At 42.4% G+C, this 23,064-nt stretch overlaps 2 protein-coding genes, 1 long non-coding RNA gene and 2 other non-coding genes across 7 annotated transcripts; 2 read left to right on the forward strand and 3 right to left on the reverse strand.

The window, feature by feature from the left end:
• Positions 1-1,284: 1,284 nt before the first annotated feature.
• Positions 1,285-6,216, forward strand: LOC143334234 (cytoglobin-1-like). 3 transcript variants are annotated; one of them, XM_076752912.1, is made up of 5 exons: positions 1,285-1,329; positions 1,606-1,703; positions 1,790-1,932; positions 4,845-5,076; positions 5,420-6,137. In XM_076752912.1, the coding sequence occupies exons 3-5, from the start codon at positions 1,790-1,792 to the stop codon at positions 5,582-5,584; spliced, it is 540 nt and encodes a 179-aa protein (XP_076609027.1). In that variant the 5' UTR covers positions 1,285-1,329; positions 1,606-1,703; the 3' UTR covers positions 5,585-6,137. The 3 variants fall into 3 exon arrangements, with proteins under 3 accessions (XP_076609027.1, XP_076609026.1, XP_076609028.1); XM_076752911.1 differs by lacking the exon at positions 1,285-1,329 and having other exon boundaries at positions 1,556-1,703; positions 5,420-6,216; XM_076752913.1 differs by lacking the exon at positions 1,285-1,329 and having other exon boundaries at positions 1,600-1,710; positions 1,796-1,932.
• Positions 6,217-11,874: 5,658 nt separating this feature from the next.
• Positions 11,875-21,111, forward strand: fbf1 (Fas binding factor 1). The gene is made up of 32 exons (XM_076752983.1): positions 11,875-11,988; positions 12,181-12,211; positions 12,410-12,457; positions 12,574-12,619; positions 12,704-12,773; positions 12,850-12,900; positions 13,011-13,152; positions 13,266-13,337; positions 13,436-13,483; positions 14,064-14,219; positions 14,314-14,446; positions 14,714-14,868; positions 14,959-15,052; positions 15,149-15,607; positions 15,697-15,762; positions 15,856-15,926; positions 16,117-16,473; positions 16,590-16,642; positions 16,737-16,766; positions 16,858-16,989; positions 17,108-17,208; positions 17,358-17,564; positions 17,986-18,093; positions 18,314-18,453; positions 18,579-18,697; positions 18,858-18,980; positions 19,072-19,248; positions 19,392-19,568; positions 19,657-19,794; positions 19,890-19,989; positions 20,092-20,216; positions 20,916-21,111. Exons 1-32 carry the CDS (start codon positions 11,986-11,988, stop codon positions 20,979-20,981), a joined length of 3,798 nt encoding a protein of 1,265 aa, XP_076609098.1. The 5' UTR covers positions 11,875-11,985; the 3' UTR covers positions 20,982-21,111.
• On the reverse strand, positions 21,042-22,391 carry LOC143334272 (uncharacterized). Its single transcript, XR_013078326.1, has 5 exons — positions 22,260-22,391; positions 21,852-21,919; positions 21,607-21,674; positions 21,356-21,416; positions 21,042-21,169 (listed from the first exon to the last, which is right to left on the reverse strand). It is a non-coding gene; the product is annotated as an uncharacterized LOC143334272 (long non-coding RNA).
• Positions 21,250-21,320, reverse strand: LOC143334746 (small nucleolar RNA R38). Its single transcript, XR_013078350.1, has one exon. It is a non-coding gene; the product is annotated as a small nucleolar RNA R38 (small nucleolar RNA).
• On the reverse strand, positions 21,493-21,566 carry LOC143334747 (small nucleolar RNA SNORD49). The gene has a single exon (XR_013078351.1). It is a non-coding gene; the product is annotated as a small nucleolar RNA SNORD49 (small nucleolar RNA).
• Positions 22,392-23,064: the final 673 nt, after the last annotated feature.

The raw sequence follows: 23,064 nt of genomic DNA on the forward strand, positions 1-23,064 counted from the left end.
GTTTAGTTTATCAATCCAATCTTGAAGACACACCACGTGCAAATTTAGTCAGATAATACATAATTTTACATTTACATGAACTGCCCACATTTCAGTCATCTCAAAAAAATGTATTTCTGATAGCACCTGAAGAGCAGTAATTCTCCAACTGTCCACTAGATGTCATTACTCATCTGCCGTGGATCTACTGAGTAGAATTACTGTCTTTGGATGTAACTTAATGAGATCATGAGATCTTTTTTTTTTGTCAAAGGAGAGCAGGTTGAACATGATTCATTTAAACTAAGTCTGATTTGCTAGTGTGGTTGTGGACAACAGATGTAATCATTAAGTACTGCAAAATGTATCTGGTTCCCGTGTAGAAACATAAACCAGTACGGACAGAGAACGTTGATCTACAATCATTAACCAAGTTGCCTTGTTTGTCTGATCCACTACTTCCTAATCTGACCCAAACTATCTAATCCCAGACCACCTGGTCTGAAAATCATAAACCTGTGCAATGAGAAGCTTGATACATGAACTCTGGTCATGTTTTTAATTGGGAATGCCTGATGGACTTGAATAGTTTCACCTTTAACCAAATTTAAAACATTTACTATGTGATTCTGCTGAACTAACTGGCCATAATCTGCTGTACTGCTGTTGGGGAAGATGATACAACTGCTTCCAAAGGTCATTTTTCTGAGATATTTGAGGCACAGCAATCCCGGAAATATGAGAAGCATCTACATTAAGCACACCTTTTTCACCTTCTTGATTGTTAACGGTATACTCTCAAGGACTCTGTCAATGTTTAACAAGGTTCCGTACGTTGCTGACACCTACTGTACACTGTACCTCCCCGGTGAGGCAGTAAATGTCACCTCAGTCTTAGCTTTTGTGTTGTCGTTTCTGTTTGTGCTCCCTTGAAAGTTAACTCACATACTCCTGGCTAATTGGCCCTGTTGGCCCAGCCCACCATAAAACATGAATAACGACATTCTTAGGATTTCAGCCGTCGCAACAAAGTGAGATATGAGTTCCCTCTGATAACCCCTACAGCAGAGGTGGTAAATGGATGCTTTTGAAGAAGTGCAGCGAGAGGTGTGGGGATCCCGCGAGAGTATGTGATCATGAGAAAACAAGAAAAATAGACTGAAAAAAACGCTGATATAACCTGTATTCTGTTAAATAGAAGTTGCCCTATTTCTGATGGACGTCATGCTGTTTAATTCTCAGTCAGCAGAAGTGTTTTTACATGTACGTCGGCAGGGCTTTGTGAAAAATTCAATATCATTACAGGTTAATCTCCTGGATGGTCTGCAATGGTGACGATGGAGGAAAAAGGTCAGAGTGGGCTCCTTTATCTTATTTTAATGTCATAATCTTACATCGCATGCATGCACGCACTCCATATCTGACTCTCTTATTAAGGATTTGTTTCCTCATCTTATCATGTTTTCATCAAACGCCACCTACAAAGGTGAGGTGGATAGAGGGAGAAAAAGGGAGAGGGAGGGAAGGGAGAGTGTAAAAGAGAGCGTGCAGAGGCTCCTCCTCGTTCGCTGCGTGCGTTTCTTGTGTTTTTACAGCCTGTTCTTCACTCACACTCTCGCTCAGCAGAAATTCAGAGGTGGAGAGCAAAGAGTCTTACTGGGAAAAAGGGGGGGAAGGGATTTTCTTCCTCTCTCAGCAAGAAAGGGACATAAACCAGAAAAAAGGTATCTAGTGTTTATCTTGAAGATGCATACTCTCATCAGAGCCCTGCCTTCTGCATGTGCTCAACTCTGCACAACTGTGTTCCCAGATGGAGAGGATGCAGGGAGATGGAGAGGTGGACCACCTGGAGCAACCAAGCCCTCTGACTGACAAGGAGAAGGTGATGATCCGGGACTCCTGGGCGAAAGTCTACCAGAACTGTGATGACGTTGGGGTGGCCATACTGGTCAGGTATTTCCTTTCTTTAGTTTTACTCTCCTGGTTTATGTGTTTGAATTTTTAACACGGGTTGAGCACAGAGTTAAGGAGACATTTCTATGATGAAAGAAAAAAACAGAAGAGAGGTGCCAAAGGTGACAAATGCGGTGTATAATTAGAAAGGAGTGGTTGCATATTTAGTGATCAGCATTCACATGTCACACAAAAGTGTAAGCACAGTATCTAATTCCTATTTTGGGACTTTTCATCAATTTTCTCCTCATTTCTGCAACTTTAATTAGTTCACTGGTGATAAGGTCAAATTTGCATTTCCCCCTTAGTCATATAACTGCACCTGCCAGAGTCACAAGACCCACTGATAGCTTTTCTGTCACACACAGCTTCAAACATATCATCTAAACCAGTTTAAATCAGGGTCCAGAGAAGGAAAGGAAAGGAAAGGTTCTGTCATATTTTGCAAGTCATATTCTCACCTCTCCTCCTTTTTTCTTAATCCTACTTAGCAAATAGCAGAGATAAAGAATAAACATTATAATCCATCAGTCAGACATCTTTGGCATGCAAATGGCTCCCTCCCCTTTAGCAGGCCATGTTTTGAATGCCTGTATAGAGGGCCAGGTAACCTAGAGTTGTATGATTTCATCACTATTGATCAAATCTTTGAAATCAAGGGATGAGATGTTTGTTGTTGTAGGTGTTGCTGCACATTTTTCAACTGACTTTTAACCATTTCCTTGTGAGCATGCAAATGCTCGCACTGTCGTTATTTCAAAAGACTTTGATTGTCTTTCCACTATATCAAATAACAAGATTCACTGCCAGTCCCAGCAGGCCTTCATAATCCTTTGTGACTGCAGGAAATGAAAGTAGAGCTGGAGTTCAGTGAAAACTGTGCAGTAGCCGTCAGTAAAATAATGTATTTTTTCACCAATTATTGACTCTTCAGTATCCCACTCACCTTCTCTCTATCACAAGCATGTTGAATGAATTGAACTAAATTGACCCTTATTTTCCACCTCCACATTCTTTCACAAAGACCCTACAACCTTGAGGAATTTCAGGAATGGGGGCAGATCCATATGTATAACCATAGAAAATTCTCCTTATAGCAGGAAGAGCAGATACAATACGTGCTCTTCCTGCTATAAGGAAGGAACCTCTACGTCTATTTGGATCCTTCAAACTATCTGTCTTTAGGGGAACAGATAAGATACAAAGTAGCAAATTATAGCTCTGAAATGAGAAACTTTCTCTGGATTCAGCTCGTCAGTTAGTCTTGAAGAAGAGATAAGGAAGGATTAAGACTCCAATGACCATATAAAATACTAATGAGGCTATTTATATGCAACCACAGTTCATGCAATTACAAGAGAGAAAGATTAAACGCTGCAGTTCCTCATTAGTTTGCGGTGAAACTAGGAAGACTTTTCTCCAGCACTTGCCAAGGCGCTCCACCCAGAGCTGAGAGATTAAGGTACCGCCTTCAATCCTCCTCCATTTCCAAACATTTATATTCACAAGTGAAACAAGTGAACATCTAGCCATATGCTTCAGGGCTAACAGAAAAGCATTTGCTTTCTTTTTGTGTCAGTTGCTTCAGAGACAGAGGGAGATGGGACACCAGGATTAGATAGCCAGCAAGAGGCATTGGCCCTCATCCCAGACGGTGGGAGGGGGAGTTTTTAGGCTCTTCCTGGGGGTCAAACAGGGATAGAAATCAAAGAAAATGTCTTTGAGCTGAATATTCTTTCTCAGAAAGAGCACGGAGTGAGCCAAAGAAATATCAGACCTGGAACTTGAACAAAAATGTGAATAATTTGATATTTATGCCACACGAAACATGAAATGTTAGCTGTCTTTGCCGTAATAATCATTACACTCTCAACCATAAAGTAAAAGGTGTGCTCCGGGTAGCCTGAGTAGGCAGTGACAGTCATTTTCTTCATCTCATCGCCCTCTCTAATTAGCGCATTTCACCTTTTCTCAGAAATTGTGAAATGGTGCAGGATCCTGGGCTCTTTTTTTAAGGCTTGACAGGAAGCACAGTACAGAACCAGTCAGACACCTGAGCCGACAGGTTCACATGGGGTTACCACATATAGTAACCAAGCAGGCTGTGTGAACTCAGAGGCCAGCTTTCTGTTAAAAAAAAAAAAAAAGAAAGAAAAAAAAAAAAGGTTGATTTATGCCCTGAGTTTTATATAGAACAACAAATAAATAATGACGTATAAATGAATGTGTAATTAACAATTAATGCTTCTTCAAAATCCTAATTCAACAAGTTCACTATCACAGAGGGTTCATACAGAATAGTCATATATATAGCCTTATTATTATTATATATTATATCATTATCCCACACAGCAGCTGAATCAACCTTCAGGAGAAACCTGTTATGGGCGTTTTATGTGAAGCAGCAAGATATATTTCGACAACGTGAAATGATTTATTTGAGTAAATAAACGGGACATAACATGTTATTTTTGCCCTATGCACTAAAAAAGTAATGGTGCCAAAGTATGCAGAAAAACAGACAAGCCAATGAGGATGAGGCGACCTGTCGAACTCATCATGGTTATAACAAGTGTGCATAACAGATGTGTAACATCTGCAGCTATTGTGGATAATAACTTTTATGTCTGAGAGGAGATGTTTTTCCTTCAGTTTTTAAATCACTTTCAGATATACAGAATACATACCGTGAAGTACCTAGATGGTACTTTAAAGCAAACATTTAAAGTGAAAATATGCAGCACTCTCATGTCAGTATTTACTTATGATATCTTGCCAGCTCAAAAAAAAAGAAAGAAAAAAGAATGTTGGTTTCAGGATCGAGCTGGTGCAGGCTGACGAGTGATGAGATTAGCGGAGCTTCGCAGCAGCTGCTCATATCTCTCCTGTACTCTAACTCTCCTCCTCTGCAGGCTGTTTGTGAACTTCCCCTCGTCCAAGCAGTACTTCAATGACTTCAAGCACATCGAGGAGCCGGAGGAGCTGGAGAGGAGTGCCCAGCTTAGGAAACACGCTCGCAGAGTCATGAATGCCATTAATACACTGGTGGAGAGCCTTGACGACTCAAACAAGGTGGCCTCAGTGCTGAAGCTGGTGGGCAGGGCCCACGCGCTCCGACACAAGGTGGAACCTGTGTACTTTAAGGTAAAATGTGCGTGAATGAAAAAAGAAGTGACACACACACGCACGTTCAGACAACTCTAAAGGTTAGGATGCTTGTGTTTAACAAAATTAATTAGTTTAAAGAAAAAAAAAACATTAAAGCTGCATAAAGACATTTTTGACCACTAGAGGGCAAGAAGTAGCAAACGTTAACTGTAGACGAGCACAGAAGTACATAAAGGACTCAAGAGACAAGACTGGTATCAATCTTCTCATCTAACTCTCTGCAAGAAAGCAAATAAGCGTATATCCCAAAATGTCAAACTATTCCTTTAATGGACCTTTAAGTTGTCTTAAGTACTGTCTTGTGCTGTGTCTTGCCCAGATCCTTAGTGGTGTGATACTGGAAGTGCTAGGAGAAGAGTTTTCAGAGGTTGTGACACCAGAGGTGGCCGCGGCATGGACCAAACTCCTGGCTAACGTCTACTGCAGTATCACAGCCGTCTACGAGGAAGTGGGCTGGCCTAAGCTCTCGACCTCAACTGGGTGAAGCTTTTAATCTGGGTTTGTTGGACCATGAGCACCCATTGTTTTAGGCCACGGCCTCATAAGACGGATGAATTGACTGTGCTGACCACTGAAGTGAGGCAATGTATCCTTACACATGTTTTCTGGCAAATTATGGGGACTACAGTTTAAATAATCTAAGATAATCATGGGCTTTGGAACATATTCTCTACATAAGGGCGTGCATGTGTGTGCGTGTGTGTGTGTGTGTGTGTGAGAGAGAGAGAGAGAAAGAGAGAGAGAGAGAGAGAGAGAGATACCTGAAGTAAAATCTCTCCGATTTATTGTTTTATACTCTTGTAAAGGACCGAACCATTTAAAGGAGAGAGCAAAGAGGAAGAAATGCAAACACAAACCCAAAAGTGGACAAGAGGTCACATTTGACTTGGATGTGCCTTTGACCGAATGTGCATATCTAGAAACTGCCATGTTAATAATCGTGTGATATTTTTTCTGATGTCTTCTTTTACCAGTCTGTATCCACTTGCGTCCCCTTTATGAGATATTAAGAGGACTTTTTTTTTTTTTTTTTTTTTTTTTTTACATTTTTAACAGTTAATAGTGATGATTTTACATTTTTTTTCATTATGACTCACCTTTGTATCTGTAAGTTTGAAATAAAAAGTACAAAGAAAACCCCGGGGCCTTGCCACCATTTCAGATGCTTTCATATCTGCTCTACAGTGGCTCTCCTGCATCTCTGCTCACCATTATGATGCCAACATTAGACCTTTCCTCTCTCCATGTTTGGCCTACTGCTCCCTTATTCTCTGCTTGAGTCAGCAGTGCTAAGTATAATTGGCTCAGCTGCTGAAACAGCCCATTTATCCCACTACGCTCTCTCTTTTCATAATACGTGAACTCAGCCTCTGCTCTTGGCCAATTAGTTTTATCCAGATACACTGTAATTTGATTGGTGTGTTGATCCTTACTGTAAACCCGTGCTGTGAAGTGCCGCTCAAAGCCAATTTCAGCAAGCCCTTTTACAAAATGCAGCAGTTTCTTGACAAAATAAAAAGAGTGACAATGTCGAGGTTGATGTGGTTTGCCATGTTGACGGCACGGTGACGAGGTGGGTTGTTTTCAGAATAGAAACACACAGCATGCTCTGTTTACCTCCTAGTCCTACCAGCGCGAGCCAGCACCCCCCTCCTTGATCCTAGCTAATCCTTGGAGCTAATCTCCCCAATCATGAGTGAGAGCCAGGAGGGAAGACAGGAATAGTCAAGCCTGCTTCCCCACAAACTCTGCCTTTTACCATTCAAGCCTTTTCGATGGGAGGAGAAGTCTCAGTGCTCTAAAACCACCATCAGTCCCAAAGGCAGGAGGTCGTTGGGGGTGTGACCATGTGCACCACTATGATGGTCCTCACCACCATCGCTCTCATCCTGCGGCAGAGATTCTCCAACAAAATCAAGCCGTGAGTACTGACCATGAGATGATTGTGATTTTTAACTGGCAGTCAGTAGATGATCTGTCTGTGTTTTCAATCACAAGAGAGAAATAAGAGACTCTTTTCATTTTTTTACAAGGTTCAGTCCTTTAGATTTGGATTCAGACTACATTTTCCATTAATACAGACACATTTAACAGCTCGATTCTTGTGAGAAAAGCTTTAAATTCACATAACATGCTTCCACCCGTACAACAAATATGACCACACATACAAACAGAGAAAGTGCATGTCTTTTTCATGTGTGGGAGAGTGAGGGAGGTAGGGTGAGACTCATCTGCACCATTGATTTGAAATCACTCCTGTGATTATTTTAGGGTTCGCCTCGAGCTGCAGAGTGTGGATTAAGTGGCTCGATACATAACAACAGGGTATTCCAGTTTTTTAATGGAGACGTGAATGGAGGGGAAAGCATCAGAGCTCTTGAGTTTATGGCTGCTAATTGACGCAAAGTGCAGCCTTCTCAGCCCCCGGCCCTGCTCAGCCACTCACACAGCGGTGGCAAACAATACCTCGTGGCTGCAGCACCATGCAGCATGGCAACAGCTAGCTGACACAATTATGAGCTAATAAACAGCAAAACTTCCTTATTTTTTTCAGCATTTGTTAAACTGGATTTCCAGATAACTGTGCATTCAAGAAGGCACTGTGAGGGTAGATGTGGAGCATTTAATATTGAGTATTATGTATCAACCATCGCAGGCAGAAAGAGGCTGTTGAGAAAGACGTGCCATACATGAAGAGCAATGGAGCAGCAGAGACCCCAAAATGACAACAGTGAGCGTCCCAGGGTAAGTACACACAAACGTTCAAGATGTATTATAAGTCCACAGGAGGCTTTAAGGGGTAGTCCTGTGATGTTGTATCGCACTTCCAAGCAGCAAAGGCCCACATATCCTGACATGTAATACTAAAAATGTGCCACTTCAAATGTTTTGTTAGAGCTCCTTGCCTGCTAAACACACACATCTCCAAACTCCATGCACTCAGTTTGTAAAACTATCTGGGTAACACTTTTTTTTATTCCTTACAAAAATGATGAGTAAATTCTTACAAAAGCTCCTTGAAAGGGACCATGTAACGTCTGTGGGCCACTCATTTTAGAGAAGTTGGCACAGTGTTCAACTGGTGCACTTTCAGCTAACTAATTGATTAATTGCTATTAACTATATTTTAAACATTTTGATTATATTTATAATCATTTAGTATAGACTTTGATTTGAATGGAGTAGTTTTGTTAAGGAAATTACTCAACTGCTTTTAAACTCAAACAACTGTTTCAGAGCTTTGTCCTGCTATAAATCATCTAGTTATTTCCAGAAACCTTTCTTGGAAATTATTAGGAAATGGCAGACCTTTGAAATAAAGCATTGCTGCTTGTTGCTATGAAGCTGTGGGCTAAAATAAACCTCTCACCAGACAAGGACGCCAATACTGGATGATTCTACGAAACCCTAAACTACGATCAATGACAGTCTCTCTCACACACCTTCCTGCATTAGCTGTGCAGCATTAGACGTAACCTGTGAGGTGCAAACACTGATGTAATTCCTGGCAGTATTGGGCTGAGGTGAGATAACCCCAGTGATGTCATCAGAGTCATTTTCTCAGACTTGACAAAGCTCCTCCGGAGCCACAAAAGATATTAATGCATCTGCTGATGAGTAAACTCAAGTGAAGGCTACAAGTGCTTTTGCTTTTGGCAGTATGTTTTTTTACAGGAAAAAAAAAGCAAAAAAAAAACACACTAAAGCTAAATCTAATCAAACCTTTAATTTCAATTCATTCAAACTACAACACTGCATATAAACACCAAAACTGAGATTCTCAGTAAGTGAAAGAGAGGCAGGAAACCATCCAGACAAACAAAGAGACATTGACGGGTGTGTGTGAGCGTGTGTGTGTGAGTGTGTGTATGTAATGTGTGTCAGTGTGTTAGGGGAGGTTTACAGAAGGGGCTCCAGACAAGGGAAGAAAGTGGAGCAGTGGAGCATGTTACAGACGCACAGATGCATAAAGAGCTAAGATGCCTGCCCCACATTTAGCTTTTAAGTATTCGCTGCTACACTGCTAATACTAAATGATTCAAAGGCAGAACAACAATCCACCTCTTTGCACGGTCATTATAAATACATTACCTCCCTACAACCACATAGTTTAATGCAGCTGTAATAGATTGTAGCAGAATAATAATAGTAGCAGTTGTAAACTATCTTAATACTGCAGGTCACATGGTGTGATCTTTCACTTATCTGAATGGTTTTCATGGAGGCAAGTGTATTCAGCTGAGTCAGAGTGATTCACTCTTTTGTGAATGATTATTTTCCTACATCATTCATGACTTTGCATGTCAGCTTTTACTCCCCTTGTGCTCCTCCTCCCCCGCAGACATGAACCCAGGCCAGAGAGGGGAAATCATCTCAAGTCTGGTGAGCATCAGGTGAGCTGCTGTATTTGACTTAGAATGAACCATGAAACAAATCGACAAAGTGTCAGAAACAAAGTGGACAAATGTGTGTTTGCTTCACAACTTTGGAAAGCAATGAACCCTGATTTGTTTTATCTCCTTTACAGCGGCCTCTGCCATCAAGACTTATTTCCCCAGATACTACAGGAGAGATTTCCTGTTATCTTTTTGGTTGTTTTCTCTCATTGATCTGACTCTGATTCATGTGCACTTGACAGCTCACGCCAAGACTCCCACTAGTTTTTTTTTTTTTTATTTCATTTTTTTAAGTGGGCTAGAAGAACAATGAGACCGTTTTGATCATGGCTTCCCCTGTGTGTCCTGCAGATGCTGTCAATTACAGAGACAGGAAAACAGCAACTGAGTGAATTCCAAGAAGATGAAGCCTGACAAACACCATGTAGTCACCATGAAAACTGAATTTACAATATTGTTTTCTGTTTCAGAACAGATGCGATCAGGGTTTGATAAAACGTGTTCTGTGCCTCCACATAAAAACCAGCCACAGTCATTTCTTTGATTCTAATCTTTTACTTGCTTTGAAAACATGTGATTTGTATTAAACATATGTATGAAGATAGGATGTATCTTTAAAGAGTAGCTTCTCTTAATATCTCATAAGTGACCTAATTTCTATTGAAATAGGGGCTGAAGTCATGCATAGTGTTGTGCATGCCAGGTGTGGCCATTCTGTGAATCCCTTAAAGGTTTATGTTGTTCTCAGGGGGGGAAGTCCACTGATTAAATAAAGCAATGAAATGCATTTGTGTGCCGTTGTGTGCTTCTAAGTGTCTGGTTGTCTCTCATATGCACAAAAAATAACTGTTTCTGACTTGCTGATGACCTGTTAAAAAGGTTTATTAAGCATTTCCACTTCACGTCAGGCCACCTTAGTTACATTGTCATCATCCTGTACTATTAGCACGTCTTTTGCCTCCAAAGAGTAAAAGAAAGATTTCAAAAAACATGAAATTGAGGCTGACATTACACTAAATGGTGTTAAAAGTATACATCAATTCTGCCTACACTTTTGTTTCACAATCAACTTTGATCTCTAAAAATGTAAAGTTATACTTTTCAGTCGTTTCTGCCTTGATCTAATAAAGGGGTGAATTTCCTTCTTCAAAGTCTCCAATGCACTGTCAAAAACAAAGCCTGAAATATTGATATGGAGCATGAAACAACAAATTCTCATCGCAGTTATCTAAAAAAATCCCAGGGAAGAGACGCTCCCATGTCATGCAATAAAAAATAACAGCTGCATGTATGTTTACACATCACTGAGCATTTATAGTTCAACAGACATTGTTTTTTGTGCTGTTTAATCTATCAAGATAACTCGTTGAAATGCTGCCTGCAGAACTTTATCATGACAGAGAATGCATACTCCCTTCCTCCGAACAACTTCGCTCTGCTCCGCTAATACAGCAACAAGGAAAGAAAATAAACACTGGCTGTTTGCTCACTGTAGTCATGGAACACATATCAGTTTTAACACAATGATGAAAAAAGCAAACAACATGTGGTGTTGGCACGTGAGAGTGATCCCAACTCTGTACCACCTGACAGCCTGTGTTGTGATGATGGAGGTGGAGGAACATAGGAAGGAATGGTGTTAGAAGCCAAACTCTAAGCAATGGGCTTCCAGGGCTTGTCATTGGAGTGATTAAGAGTGCAACATCAGGCCTACACCTCACTGAATTAAACATAGGCATAAAGAGATAAATGATTCAGCTCTTCAGCTTTCGTGTAACTGCTTTGCTTTGACTGATTTTCTGAGCTCTAGTGCCACCTGGTGGTAAAACCGTTTTAGATTTAAATTTCAATAAATGACCAAGCAGGTTAAGGTGCTGAGGGAAGTCCAAAACAGGACAAAACATTCAAGCGCAGCCCAAAATAAACATCTTTTCAGAGACGCGTTTCCCCAGAGGGTGCGCTAAAAAACTACTCTGCCCACAATGCACTGCGAACTGTAAACAGGAAATGTCCGTCTCTCGCCGGTTTGTATGGCTCTTTACTGCTGCAGTAAATCTCTGACACAAAGCTAGATGCGTGTGATTTGGTTTTTGTTTTATTTACGGCTCAGAGCTTAAACCTTGCACAGATCATCAGAAATTTTGTTCTAGGAGACTCAATTAGCCTAAGTGTGCAACATGGCTAACGAATAGCTCTGTCCATGTATGCCATCTAACGTTAGTTCGTAGCGGCAGTGTGATTCGTTTCAGTGTTAACTACCGTAAGTAAGACTGGCCAGTTGTCAAATGAAAAACGTCGCGACTAAGCATGGAGCAGGGCGAAATGTAGCCATATTAACTGACTACAACCGTGTATTGTGTTCTTCACAGGCACGCTGACTGGTGGAACAGTGGTTACCAATGGAGACAGGAGACGCCTCGTCAGATTTAGCTAGGTTAGCTTGCTAGCTAGCTACTCTCAAATGTAACGCTTTCTGGAGAGATTCAACATGGTGAGTCAAACATTATCAACATTTTCACGATTTATCAGTGCAAACAGGATCCTTAAAGGAGTTAAGTGCATGTTTTCAATCACTTTATATGTATACATCAGATTTGCTCTTTGCAGTGGACCCTGGAGTTGCATTAGCACCTGGCTAACCTGTTCAGCTGTAAAGTAACTCGTGCTTCACTGTTGATTGCAGGCTACAGCGCAGAAGGGCAGATCTTCCAAAAGTAAGTCCCTCATGTGTTATTTGACCTTTGCTGTATTCATTCTACCTTTGCAGCAATCAGCAATCAATGAAGGTTATTTATATAGCCTAAAATCACAGCTTTGTCTCAGAGGGCTTCACCATGTGCACAGCACTGACGCCCTCATGTCTGTAGAGCTTCAATGTTAATGCTTCAAAATACCCTCACGCTTTTCTCAAGGTTCATTCGGAGATGACGATTTGCTGGACAGTTTATTAGATGATAAAAGTAAGTGAGCTGTTCTGCATTTTCAAACCAAACAGTTACATCATTATGATTATGGCATTACTGCTGTGAAAGTTTAATTTTGTTTTGATATTTTCTCTCAACAATTCATTCACCAGAACACCCAGTGAGGGGGAAAGCAACCCGCGGCGGACCACTGCATCGGTAAGTTGTAGGATTTCAAGACTTGCATATCATTAATTATGAATTTTAAGTCCTCCTCTTTCAGAGTTATTTTTTCTCCTCCAGCTCTTCTGCCACTGATAACATCTTCAGTATGCTGGCAGAGGAGGTGAAGAGGGATGGTGGGGACACTGAGGTACGTAGGCAGATGTAGATGTGAAAAGATACATAAATTTATCGTGTCTTTGTTAATATTTTCTTTGCTGTCCAAGGACTCTGACGTCTCAGCGGCCGATCCCATTGACATACTGAAGAACATGAAGGTATTAACTGTGGAAATGCTGATATAAAGTTCAATTTTGCAGTTATCTGTACATGGGCTGAGGTCCACTCAACACTGCATGTTGTGTTGCTGTTTATCCTCCTTGTGCAGGACATGGATGATATGGATGCTGACCTTTTTGCATCAAAGAAAAAGCCAAGTTCAACTCCTGCGCAAACAAAGCCGTCTGATAATGAAGGGCCGAAGAAAGACTCTTCCTCATTAGAAAGTGATGTGAAACCAGAGGGAGCAGGTAATTCAGTGCATAAATTACTTTCTCATCATTAGCTCCACATTGTTACCGGCTTTGAAGTTTACATGAATAGCAGCAATCAGAGAGAGCTGTCTCTCCCCGTCTTGACTCAGATGAACCCACCGCAGGAGGGAAGAAACCAAACTCGTCTGCTGCACATAACTACAGGAATTTCACCTTCTCTGGTGAGTGAGCGTTCCTGTCCCGGCTGAGCTTCATACCACTCAACAGCTGTTTACTGAGAGCTTTGATTTGTTTTTCTCAAACTGTTGCATTGATTTAGACAGTGATGGTGATGATGAAGGTCTTGATCAGACAGCTCACACTAAAGGTACATTAGTGCAGATATGTGTTTGGTCTTTGCATTGTTGTTGAATAGTATCAGCCTGTAGTTTCATGGGTGTCTGTGGGTAGTTTGAACAGGAGTGGTAGTCTACAGGTACAGCTGAATATCCAACACAAATAAGATCTGGACATAGATTGGCTTTTAAGAAGCCCCAGCACTCAAAGAGAAGTGTCCAATCAATGTATTGCCATATAGTGAGTGACACATGAGTTACAGTCTATTTGGTACACCTGTGCAGTGTAATGGAACCCATCGCAACTCCAGTAAATCCTCTATTTGTAGAGCTCACAGCCCTATATTAAAGGGTGTTTCTAATATTTTGTCCATGCTTGTTTACATACATAAGGAATGCGGTCCAATGCAAGACTACCACTAATTATTGTATTGGTATTAACAGGTGTACCTAATATACTGGTAGCTCAGCGTATAGACATACAGTATATGTACATATTTGTGTGTGATATTTAAAGAAAGGATCTACCCATAATACTATATATATGATGCCACTTGATGCTTTACAGCCGTGTCCAGCAGCAGTATATAAAGAATCTCATTTCTGCTGCAGATCCAGACGACCCCCTGGCTGATCTACTTGATGACTTACTTCCTGATGAAACTCAGCCCAAATCCAAATCTAGCATTCAGCGGGCCAGACCTGGAAAACCTGCACCACCTCCTGCAGCTTCTCCCGCAGCATCTCCCATCCTGAAAGCCGAAACACGTGAGCCTTAAATGATCCAGAACTCTTTACTTTCAACCTTTAGACAAACACTGAAGTACTACGGGGTCACATGTGTGTATTCTTTGTTCATCAGCTAAGGCAGCGAAGAATCGAGGTGAGCTAACGTTCGATGATGATAAGGATGACCTAATGGGCGCTCTCGGATTCGACAGCGATAAAAATGCTCCAAAGAAAAAAGAGACGGCACTCTGGTCCAACAAGGAAAGGTAACAGCTTTGTTTTCACTCTTACTGTTTCCCTCTTATTGTTGTCTGTATTTATAGTGCTCAAATGATAAATAATTGCTGCTTCAGTGCTTTGGGCTGCAGCTAAAAACAAAAACATTGACAAGTGTTTCACAGAGCAACATCTTTCAGCATCAGGCACGTCAGTTCTTTTCTATTTTGTTCTTCCTTCACTTTGCCTGTTTTTTTGCAACAATGTCCAGCGTTCCCTGCCTTCCTTTCTTTCTGAACATGATTCTGTAATCTCAGGAGTGAGGCTCCTCAGAGAGCTCGTACAAGACTAGATGAGATTCTGGAGAATTTGACTTCACCTCGTCCTCTGGAGCAACCTCTTACGGGCGAGAGGAAGGACCAGCCTCAGTCTCAAGAGAAGCAGCAGCAAGAGAAGACGCCCAGTGTGAAAGGTACCAGAGCACCACGGCCCTCTGCTCAGCATAAGTATGAGTTCTGGAAGAATCAAACATTTGAAAGCTAATTTTGTTCCTACTTATCAGAATCGCTTTTAGAAGACGACCTCACGTTTGGCTCCTATCAGCCCACGCTGGTATCGACGCCTGAAGGGCGCCAGTCCCGCAGACAGTCTGTCAGGTGTGTGTGAAGTCCAATCATGATGGTTTCTGGTGTTTTTTTTGTCTGATGTGCTAAACTGAACACTAAATTTTTTTTTTTTTTGCTAATCATCAGATTTTCTACAGAGGATGTCAGTTCCTCTACCCCAGAGAAGAAACCAAAACCCACCTCCACACGACAGCGCGGCTCCGCTGACTGGCTGGGCCTCAAGACAAACGACGACCGTACCTTTCTAGAGGGTGATGCCAAAGAGACCAAAGCCTCAACAGAGTCTCCAAAAGCTCTGTCATCTCCTCCACTCGAGAGAAGACCCTCCCTGACTGGTAGCCACGCCACATCTGCTGCAAAAGTGGCAACAGACACCCCAGCACCTACTGATAAAATCACCAAACAACCCAAGCTGGAGGTCTCTAAGAGCCAGAAGAGAGAGGAGGAGGAGGAGGAGGATGACTGGTTAGCAGGAGCACTGAGCAGGAAGAAGGCTCAGTCGGTGTCAAGCTCTGAGGCAAAAAGGTCCAAGCAGGAAGACTCTTTAGGCCTGGGAGAAGAAGTGGATCTGGAGTCGATTGTTAGGTACCGTGGAAGCCGCACACAGAAAAGAAACAGGATGACAGAAGAAGCTTGTGTCTCAGCACTCAATGACAGTTTGTTCTTCTTTTCAGTAAACAAGACACTTTACAAGCTCCCAGGGGCAGAGAGGACACTCTTGCGTCTGTCATTGAAACTAGGTAAGATATTTATTGCGTATATCCATTAAAACCATGTCCTCTAAATGACAATATTTTACTACTGTTGTTTCATTCTCCTTTTATTTTCTGCAGCAACACTTTTATTGGACAACCCACCCCCGCCGCTCACTCCACTCCTGTCAGAGAGCAGGGGACAAAGCAAGGTATTTAACTCAGCTGTACAGTGACTCATTCAAATAACCTCTCAGTTTGCATAGGAACCATCATTTTCAAAGCATGGGCACAGCACAGTGGTCACTCACAAGACCCACATCTAACACCTCATTCTGTCTTATATCACGTCATGTTTATAATCTTAGCAAATCGTCACATTCTGCTCCTCCTCTCGCACAGATACCATTCCCAGTTGCCATTCAACTCCACCACAATCCCCCTCCATAGTTGCTGGGTATCCACATGCCTCCCAGCCTTACCTCCCCTCCACCTCAACATCCACCTCCACAGCCGCTCTCCCCGCTAAAATAGACCTTGAACAAACTCTTGGCTCGTCTCATCCCTCAGATTGCCCTCCTCAAGTTCCTGGTCCAGTCCCTGCTGCTAGCATTAGCCAGCCTAAGTCCCAACCCCACCACTTACCATCCGATAAGGGATCCAGGATGCTCCCAGGGTCCAGTCAGGCTTCAGATGAAACCCAACAACAGCTGCCATTGCTCAACCCTATGTCTGCTATGCTGCCTGGCTCAATGTGGTGTAGGTAATCTTGGACAAATCTGAAATAGTTGTAGATAAACTTGCATTTTTCACCATTTCTTTATATCTAATGTGAGCAGCAGTATGATTGTTGCTTCTGGTTGTTTTCTTTCCAGCACTTCCACAGCAAAACCAAATGCAGAATACATCGGCTGCCGTCCAACAACAGGTAGTCCCTCATCAGCAATTTCTGCAGTCAGGTTGCCGTGATTTAGGAGATCATGCGTGTGGCTTTTTTAATCCCTTCCTTATCTTCTGAAAAGGTTGCGCAGCAGCTGCTTCTGCAACAGCAGGTTAGGAACTTAGAAGTCTCTGCTTGCAGATTTATTCAAAATGGCATTTATCAGCTGGTTTGTTCTTGACTTGCTTACTCTCCTCCTACAGATAATGCAGTCTCAGTTGCTGGGTCTGGGGGGCGTTGTGGATACAGGAGTCCTGCAGAGACTCAAAGAGAAAGAGCAGCAACCTGGAGACTATAAAGCTTTACAGGCTCGCATCATCCAGCTGGAGGGACAGGTACATGGATGCAGTTGTAGTGATGAGGGAGACACATAAGAACTGCACCTCTGCTGTATTTTCAGGAAGAAATCCCACGTGCCTGTGCAGCCTTAACCTCCTATGTGTTATTGTCCAGGTGAAGACACTGCAGCTGGAGCAAGACCAAAGCCAAATGTTGCTTGAGAATGTCCAGCAGCGGCATAAAAAGGACATGGAGCTCTTGGAGAACGCACACAAGTAATTATACCAAATGCACCCACTCTGTCGTGCGAATGTGCAGCTTCTGTGGACATGTTTAACATACATTATGCATAAATCCCAAGCAGCTTCTGTGTGTCTGTATGCGTCACACATACAGCGCTCCAAGTATTTCTGTGCATGTCCAGGGCTCGTGTGAAGCTGCTCGAGGAATCAGCAGCCCAGAGGGAGACGCAAGCGCGGCAGGAGTGTGAAGACCTCGTGGAACGCCTGGCCACAGCAACGCGAGCGGCTGAGCAGGAACGCTCAGAGCTGCAGTCTCAGTACCAGCGCAAACTGACCCAGGCTCAGCAAGACAGAGACCGTGAGGTGGAGAGACTCAGAGACCTCCAGAGGTACGCCACAAAGCCTTTCCTACAGCCATAGATTGATTCTGTCAAAACCAACACAATTCAACCCAGAATCAAAAATACATGTTTTCCTCTTTCCTGTAGTATTTATCCATCTGGATTGTTTTGGTGTGACCAAAGACCACCTGCCAGCTGTGTCACTGCTCCCTCAACCTTAGTCTGACATTGCTAGCTTGTGGAGATTCGTTTATAGCTAACCAATACTGCTACTGTTTGATTTTTAGCAAGAGACGTTGCTTTTGCGTTGTGCCATTTAGTTCCATTATATACATTACACATATGCATTATACTCAGCAACTCACATCAACACCATCTGGATGGATGAATAGAACTATAGGTAAGAGAAAAAAATGGATCTTTATGAGTGTTTTAGTTTACCCTGTATATATCCTGCTTTGCCATGAAGGAAATCTATATTGGAGATGAAGAAAGACCACGAAGACCAGCTGCAGAGACTGAAGAAATTAAAGGATGAGGAGATCGATGCCGTCACAAGCGCAACATCACAGACCAGGTATGGTATTGTCCAAGGTCACCGCTCCCATTTAAAGTTACACTAGTAATTATACGCCGGATGATGTACAGTATGTTGCAGAATGTTTTTATTCTATTTTAACAGTGAGCCAGTACCTATTCCTTTTTTATTGCTAATTTCCTGTATCAAACAGGTTTTCAGTGTTGCCCTTGGTCAGAGATTTAATATCTACGAGTATGTCTGCGTTTTTTTTCTGCAGGTCTCTTGCAGTGGTGATTGAGCAGATGGAGCAGTTCTCCTCTCGGCTCGGGGAGCTTTCATCTCGGGTGGAGAGCACACATGAACACACGGCTCATGGCCTGGAGCAAGGGGCACGGCACAGAGACGAGCAGCTCCGAAGTACCTCAGATACACACAAACGTGCACACACATTGTTCAAATAGGTCAAGATACAAGTTGTCTAATAGCACGCTGTAGTTGGTATCACATTGCAAGTGGGTTAAGGTCGTTCTCTAATGTTTCAGTTATGCAGGACCGTCTGGCCCAGCAGCAGAAATCCATGGCGGAGGAGAGAGCTTACCTCAAGGAAATAATTTCCAGGATGGACACTCAGCTCAATGAACAGCAGAGACAGCTTGAGAAGGTCAGGGTGAAATTGGCCTTTAGAAACAGACTATGTAGAGGGAAGCTGCATTTGCTTTGTCATAGCGGTAAAGCACCAGTGCATACAGACAAACACCTGAAATAAAACTGATGCTTTCCCCTTCGAGGACTGAAGATGACATTTTTTGTGTACACCTCAGGAACGCTGGAAGATGACAGCAGAGCAGGCCAAGGCAGAATCTACCCAAAGAGGCCTGGAGGAAGAACGACGTGCCCTCAGCATGCAGATCAACATGGAAAGGGAGGAGCTCGAAAGGGCTAAGGTGAGGCTGATGAATGTCCACATCAGTGTGGGTAGCGCACAAACACTCCATCTCCATTCCATGCATCTCCCCTTTCTTTCTCCTCCATCAGAGTGCATTGCTCGAGGAGCAGAAGTCAGTGATGCAGCATTGTGCAGAAGAGAGGAGGAAGCTTGCAGCTGAGTGGGCCCACTTCCACGCCCTGGAGAAGCAGAGGCATGAGAGGGCACAGCAAGAGGTCAGCAGTCTCTTGGAGAAGAGAGAGGGCTCCATTATTAGTCTTGCACAGGTGAGGTTAACAACGGAGAAATGAGCATCTCAATGTTTTGACGGTCTTGCTTTGTGGATTTACTCATTTTATACAGACTGCTCTGTTATTTGAAAAGTAGGGTTGGGTAAGGTCCATACACAATAATTTTCTTTCTATTGTAGGAACAAGCTGACCTAAAGCTTCATACTGCAGAGCTTAAACAAAAGGAGATGACTGTGGCACAGGAGAGAGAGACTCTGGAAAGACTAAGAGAAGAGCTGGACAGAGAGAAGGAGAGAATCAGCAGCACGGCCTTGAGGCTAAAGACACGAGCCCAGGAGGTGGAGGCCTTCAGCAAGGTAAATCCACACCACACGGACTCCTACGTGCAGAGTGGACTAAACAATATGTAATGCGGGATCGTTGACCACACTGTGTTCTGTACAGCTTGCTGCAGACAAGCACGAGGAAGGAGAACGAGCGTTGCAGGAGGCAAAACGTGTGGAGGCGGAGCACGAGGCAAGGCTCACAAATATCCATATGCAGACAGAGCGGCTGAGGCAACAGGAGCAACGAATTCTTCAGGTGTGTGTTATTTCAGCTCGCCCTTCAAATTGGTCTTCCACTTTATGAAAAGCACATAAATGGTAACTGTGGTGGGACCTAACCACTTGTTACAGGAGCGAATGCGGTTAAGTCATCTGCAGAAGGAGACAGAGAGGCTGAAACAAGACCCTCCAATTTCCATTTTATCACAAACGATTCCACCCATTTTCCCAGGTGAGGGAAATTCTGGCAATGCAAAGTCTATGATTAAACAAGAAGTAGTTAAACAAATTAAATCCATTTAATATTAGGTTTAACAAAGTTTTGTATCTGCAGACTCAACGTTTCCAAACCCTGAGCTGGCGTCGACCCTGAATATCCCTCCTCCTACTTCAGTTAGCAGCTCTCAGTCCATGGCTCTTCAGGCCAGTCTGGCTCTGTGGAAGTACACTGCAGAAAAGGTAACCAGTGAAGACACACTTCGCGCAGAACGTATAAGAATGCTGAAAGTCAGACTGCTAGTTAGTACAGCCACTAACATCATGTTCTGATTTCTAACCGCGCTCCAAAGACGTAGTCACATGATCGTTTTGATTGGTGCATGACCCAACACTGAAGACAGCAAACCTTCAAACGCTGTTTGCTCAAAGATGGCAAGTGCTGCAGAACGATACAGAATCAGAGCCTGTGTGCATGTACAAGGAATTTGACTCCAGCTGAAACACTGCAATGTACTTAGGAAAAAAATACTGAATTTACAGTACATGTATGTTATGCCTTAGAATAACTATCAGACACATCCCATGACAGCAGCAGATCACAGTTGTCTCTTGCAGTAGTCCACTATTATGTGACATCAGTAATCAGTCCTGAAAACAAATCACTGCAACAACAGTGAAGACAACCGCACAAACGACGGTTATTATTAGACACTCATGGCTTCAGATTCCTTGAAACGATTGAATTCAAATGAACACAAGTAGGTCGTTACTGTAGAGGCTTTTATTGTTCATATGAATCACAAACAGGCCAATTATATCAACATGTTGTGGCTCACACACACACACTAGCTTTTCAACACATGTACAGTTAGTGACAATGACAGCATCATTTCAGGTTTGAAGTCTGTGTTTGTAACTACTTTCTGTTCCTGCACACAGGACCGTGAATACCTCCAGGAGGAGCAGATCTTCTTGGACAATCTGAAGAAGAAATCTTACAGATGACCCTCCAACACAGAGTGACCGACTCATGGATTCATGTCACGTTTCATGTGCCGAATACTTGACTTTTCTACAACACCTCTTGGGTTTATTAAACATGTTTTCGATCAAACATGGTTTTTACTCTGTCTACTGTGGCGTCAGACTTTTGGATCAGTGCCAAGCTGATGTCCACTCTCCATGGATTTCACCTGAAAGTTAAAAAAAAAAAACAACCTCAAGACATGCTAATGTAATGCAAACCACTATTGTGAATGAAAGCTTTCTCTAATCAAGCCTCAGGTTACCATGACTCCACACTTAAGTTCAGACAGGGATAACTTTTTATCATCACTGGCTTGACTTTAATGATCAAGTGTCACACTCGCAGCATTTACCTGTTCAGCTCATCTCAGCACCCACGTGTCACCTTGTGGCCTTCTTGGCAGAACTTAAGACCTATAGGGAGACATTTTACATCTAGATCATCCAAATGTTCAGTTTATGCACACCACAAGGCAAAAAGGTTGACATTTCTCAGAACTGCTATTGCAATCGTCAGTTATCGCATAAGACGGCACTTCCTATGCAGCAGTTTTAATCACTGAATCACAGGCAACATGGATGACAAGAACAAAGTGGTACATACCTTTTCACCATGCTCCCCTGTCCTTCCTTCAGGCAATCAATGTCTAGTGGGACAGAGGAACCATGAACCTGCAACAACACATTTCATTAGCGCTAATCAATCAGCAGCACGCGACTACACACGTCAGTCTGCAGTAAGTCAGATACCATTGGTCTCCACACTTGTTTTTTCAGACAGGGATAACAAACTCATCATATGCACCGCAGAGAGGAATTAAAGCCATCACAGCATTTCTCAGGCGTTACCTTTCATTACGATGATGAAGCCTTCTCTGACAGGAAGGTGACCCTCGTTCTTCATCAGCCACCGCTGCCTGTTCAATTGAAATATATTAAAATCACACTTTAGATCTGTAATCAAGACGAGCTCGTGACCACAGAAAGGCCACGTGTGTCCGTCACTCTATTAAGTTACTCAATGCAAATGATCTCATTGTAGTCACATTAATGTACGTGGTAGGGGATTTAATTCATGTTCTCTGATTGCCTAAAAGTCCTCCTTTACGAGCCCATATGTAACATTTCCCCAACACCTCCTTGCACGTGTTAGCCTAAGTTGAGGACAGCTAGCAGCTAGCATGCTAGCACAGTCCGTATTAAACCGCTTTCAGACTTCCACACACTTCAGGTTCATCAATAACATCTAATCATTACCTGTCCACGGTGGCTCATCAGCTGTAAACTGCATATTTTGACATAAATTCATCACAACATGTAAAACCAGCATGGTACACTTTGCACTTCCTTGCACCGGTCCACCCTACAACCACAGAAAGAGAGCAAGACTGGAAATCTCGCGTGATAACCTTTTTATACGTCGTAAACGTCACATCCCACGTGATTACTGACAGGGTGTGGTTAAATTTCAATTTACAATTTGCTTTCAAAAGTATTTCCATAAATACTAGACTCAATACTGAATGGTTGTAAAAATTATAATTATCCGAAGAAAATACATAAACTGATCATACGAGAGGAATAAAGTCACAACTGTGCGCATTTAACCAAGTTTTTATTTTGTCTCTTTGTGCATTTTGTTTTACATGATTGACCGGATGAAGTGAACAGTGTGTTGTTTGTTTGCTAGTGTTACCCTAACCCTAACCCTTAGACTCAACAAATGATTAGACCTAAAAATACCATACAGTCAAAAACACACCTGTGCTGAAAGGAATCATACATTGTCATTCAAGAAAACAACACATTTCAATCATTTACTTTAACTTTTAAACAGTTTGACTGCAATCATTTTCTTATTTTTATTTTCTTATTTATTATTACACTATATTTATTATTTTTTCGTTATTATTATTATTTTTATTTATTGTACATGATTGCATGTTTATTTCAATGTAGGTCAAGATCAATGAATTACAGTCAAGTCTGCTTTTGGACATGTGCAAAGTCCACAGGCCTCTAAACTGGTTCACAAGGAAATGTGTTGTATAACTGAGGTTTA

The sequence above is a fragment of the Chaetodon auriga genome, chromosome 16 (assembly GCF_051107435.1).
Source record: "Chaetodon auriga isolate fChaAug3 chromosome 16, fChaAug3.hap1, whole genome shotgun sequence".
NCBI lineage: Eukaryota > Metazoa > Chordata > Actinopteri > Chaetodontiformes > Chaetodontidae > Chaetodon > Chaetodon auriga.

Coding starts and splice junctions, on each gene's coding strand:
- LOC143334234 (XM_076752912.1), top strand. CDS start 1,790: ATGGAGAGGATGCAGGGAGATGGAGAGGTGGACCACCTGGAGCAACCA. Junction 1,933..4,844: donor GGGGTGGCCATACTGGTCAG/GTATTTCCTTTC, acceptor CCTCCTCTGCAG/GCTGTTTGTGAACTTCCCCT. Junction 5,077..5,419: donor TGGAACCTGTGTACTTTAAG/GTAAAATGTGCG, acceptor TGTCTTGCCCAG/ATCCTTAGTGGTGTGATACT.
- fbf1 (XM_076752983.1), top strand. Junction 18,698..18,857: donor AGCAGAGACAGCTTGAGAAG/GTCAGGGTGAAA, acceptor TGTACACCTCAG/GAACGCTGGAAGATGACAGC. Junction 20,217..20,915: donor GGAAGTACACTGCAGAAAAG/GTAACCAGTGAA, acceptor TCCTGCACACAG/GACCGTGAATACCTCCAGGA.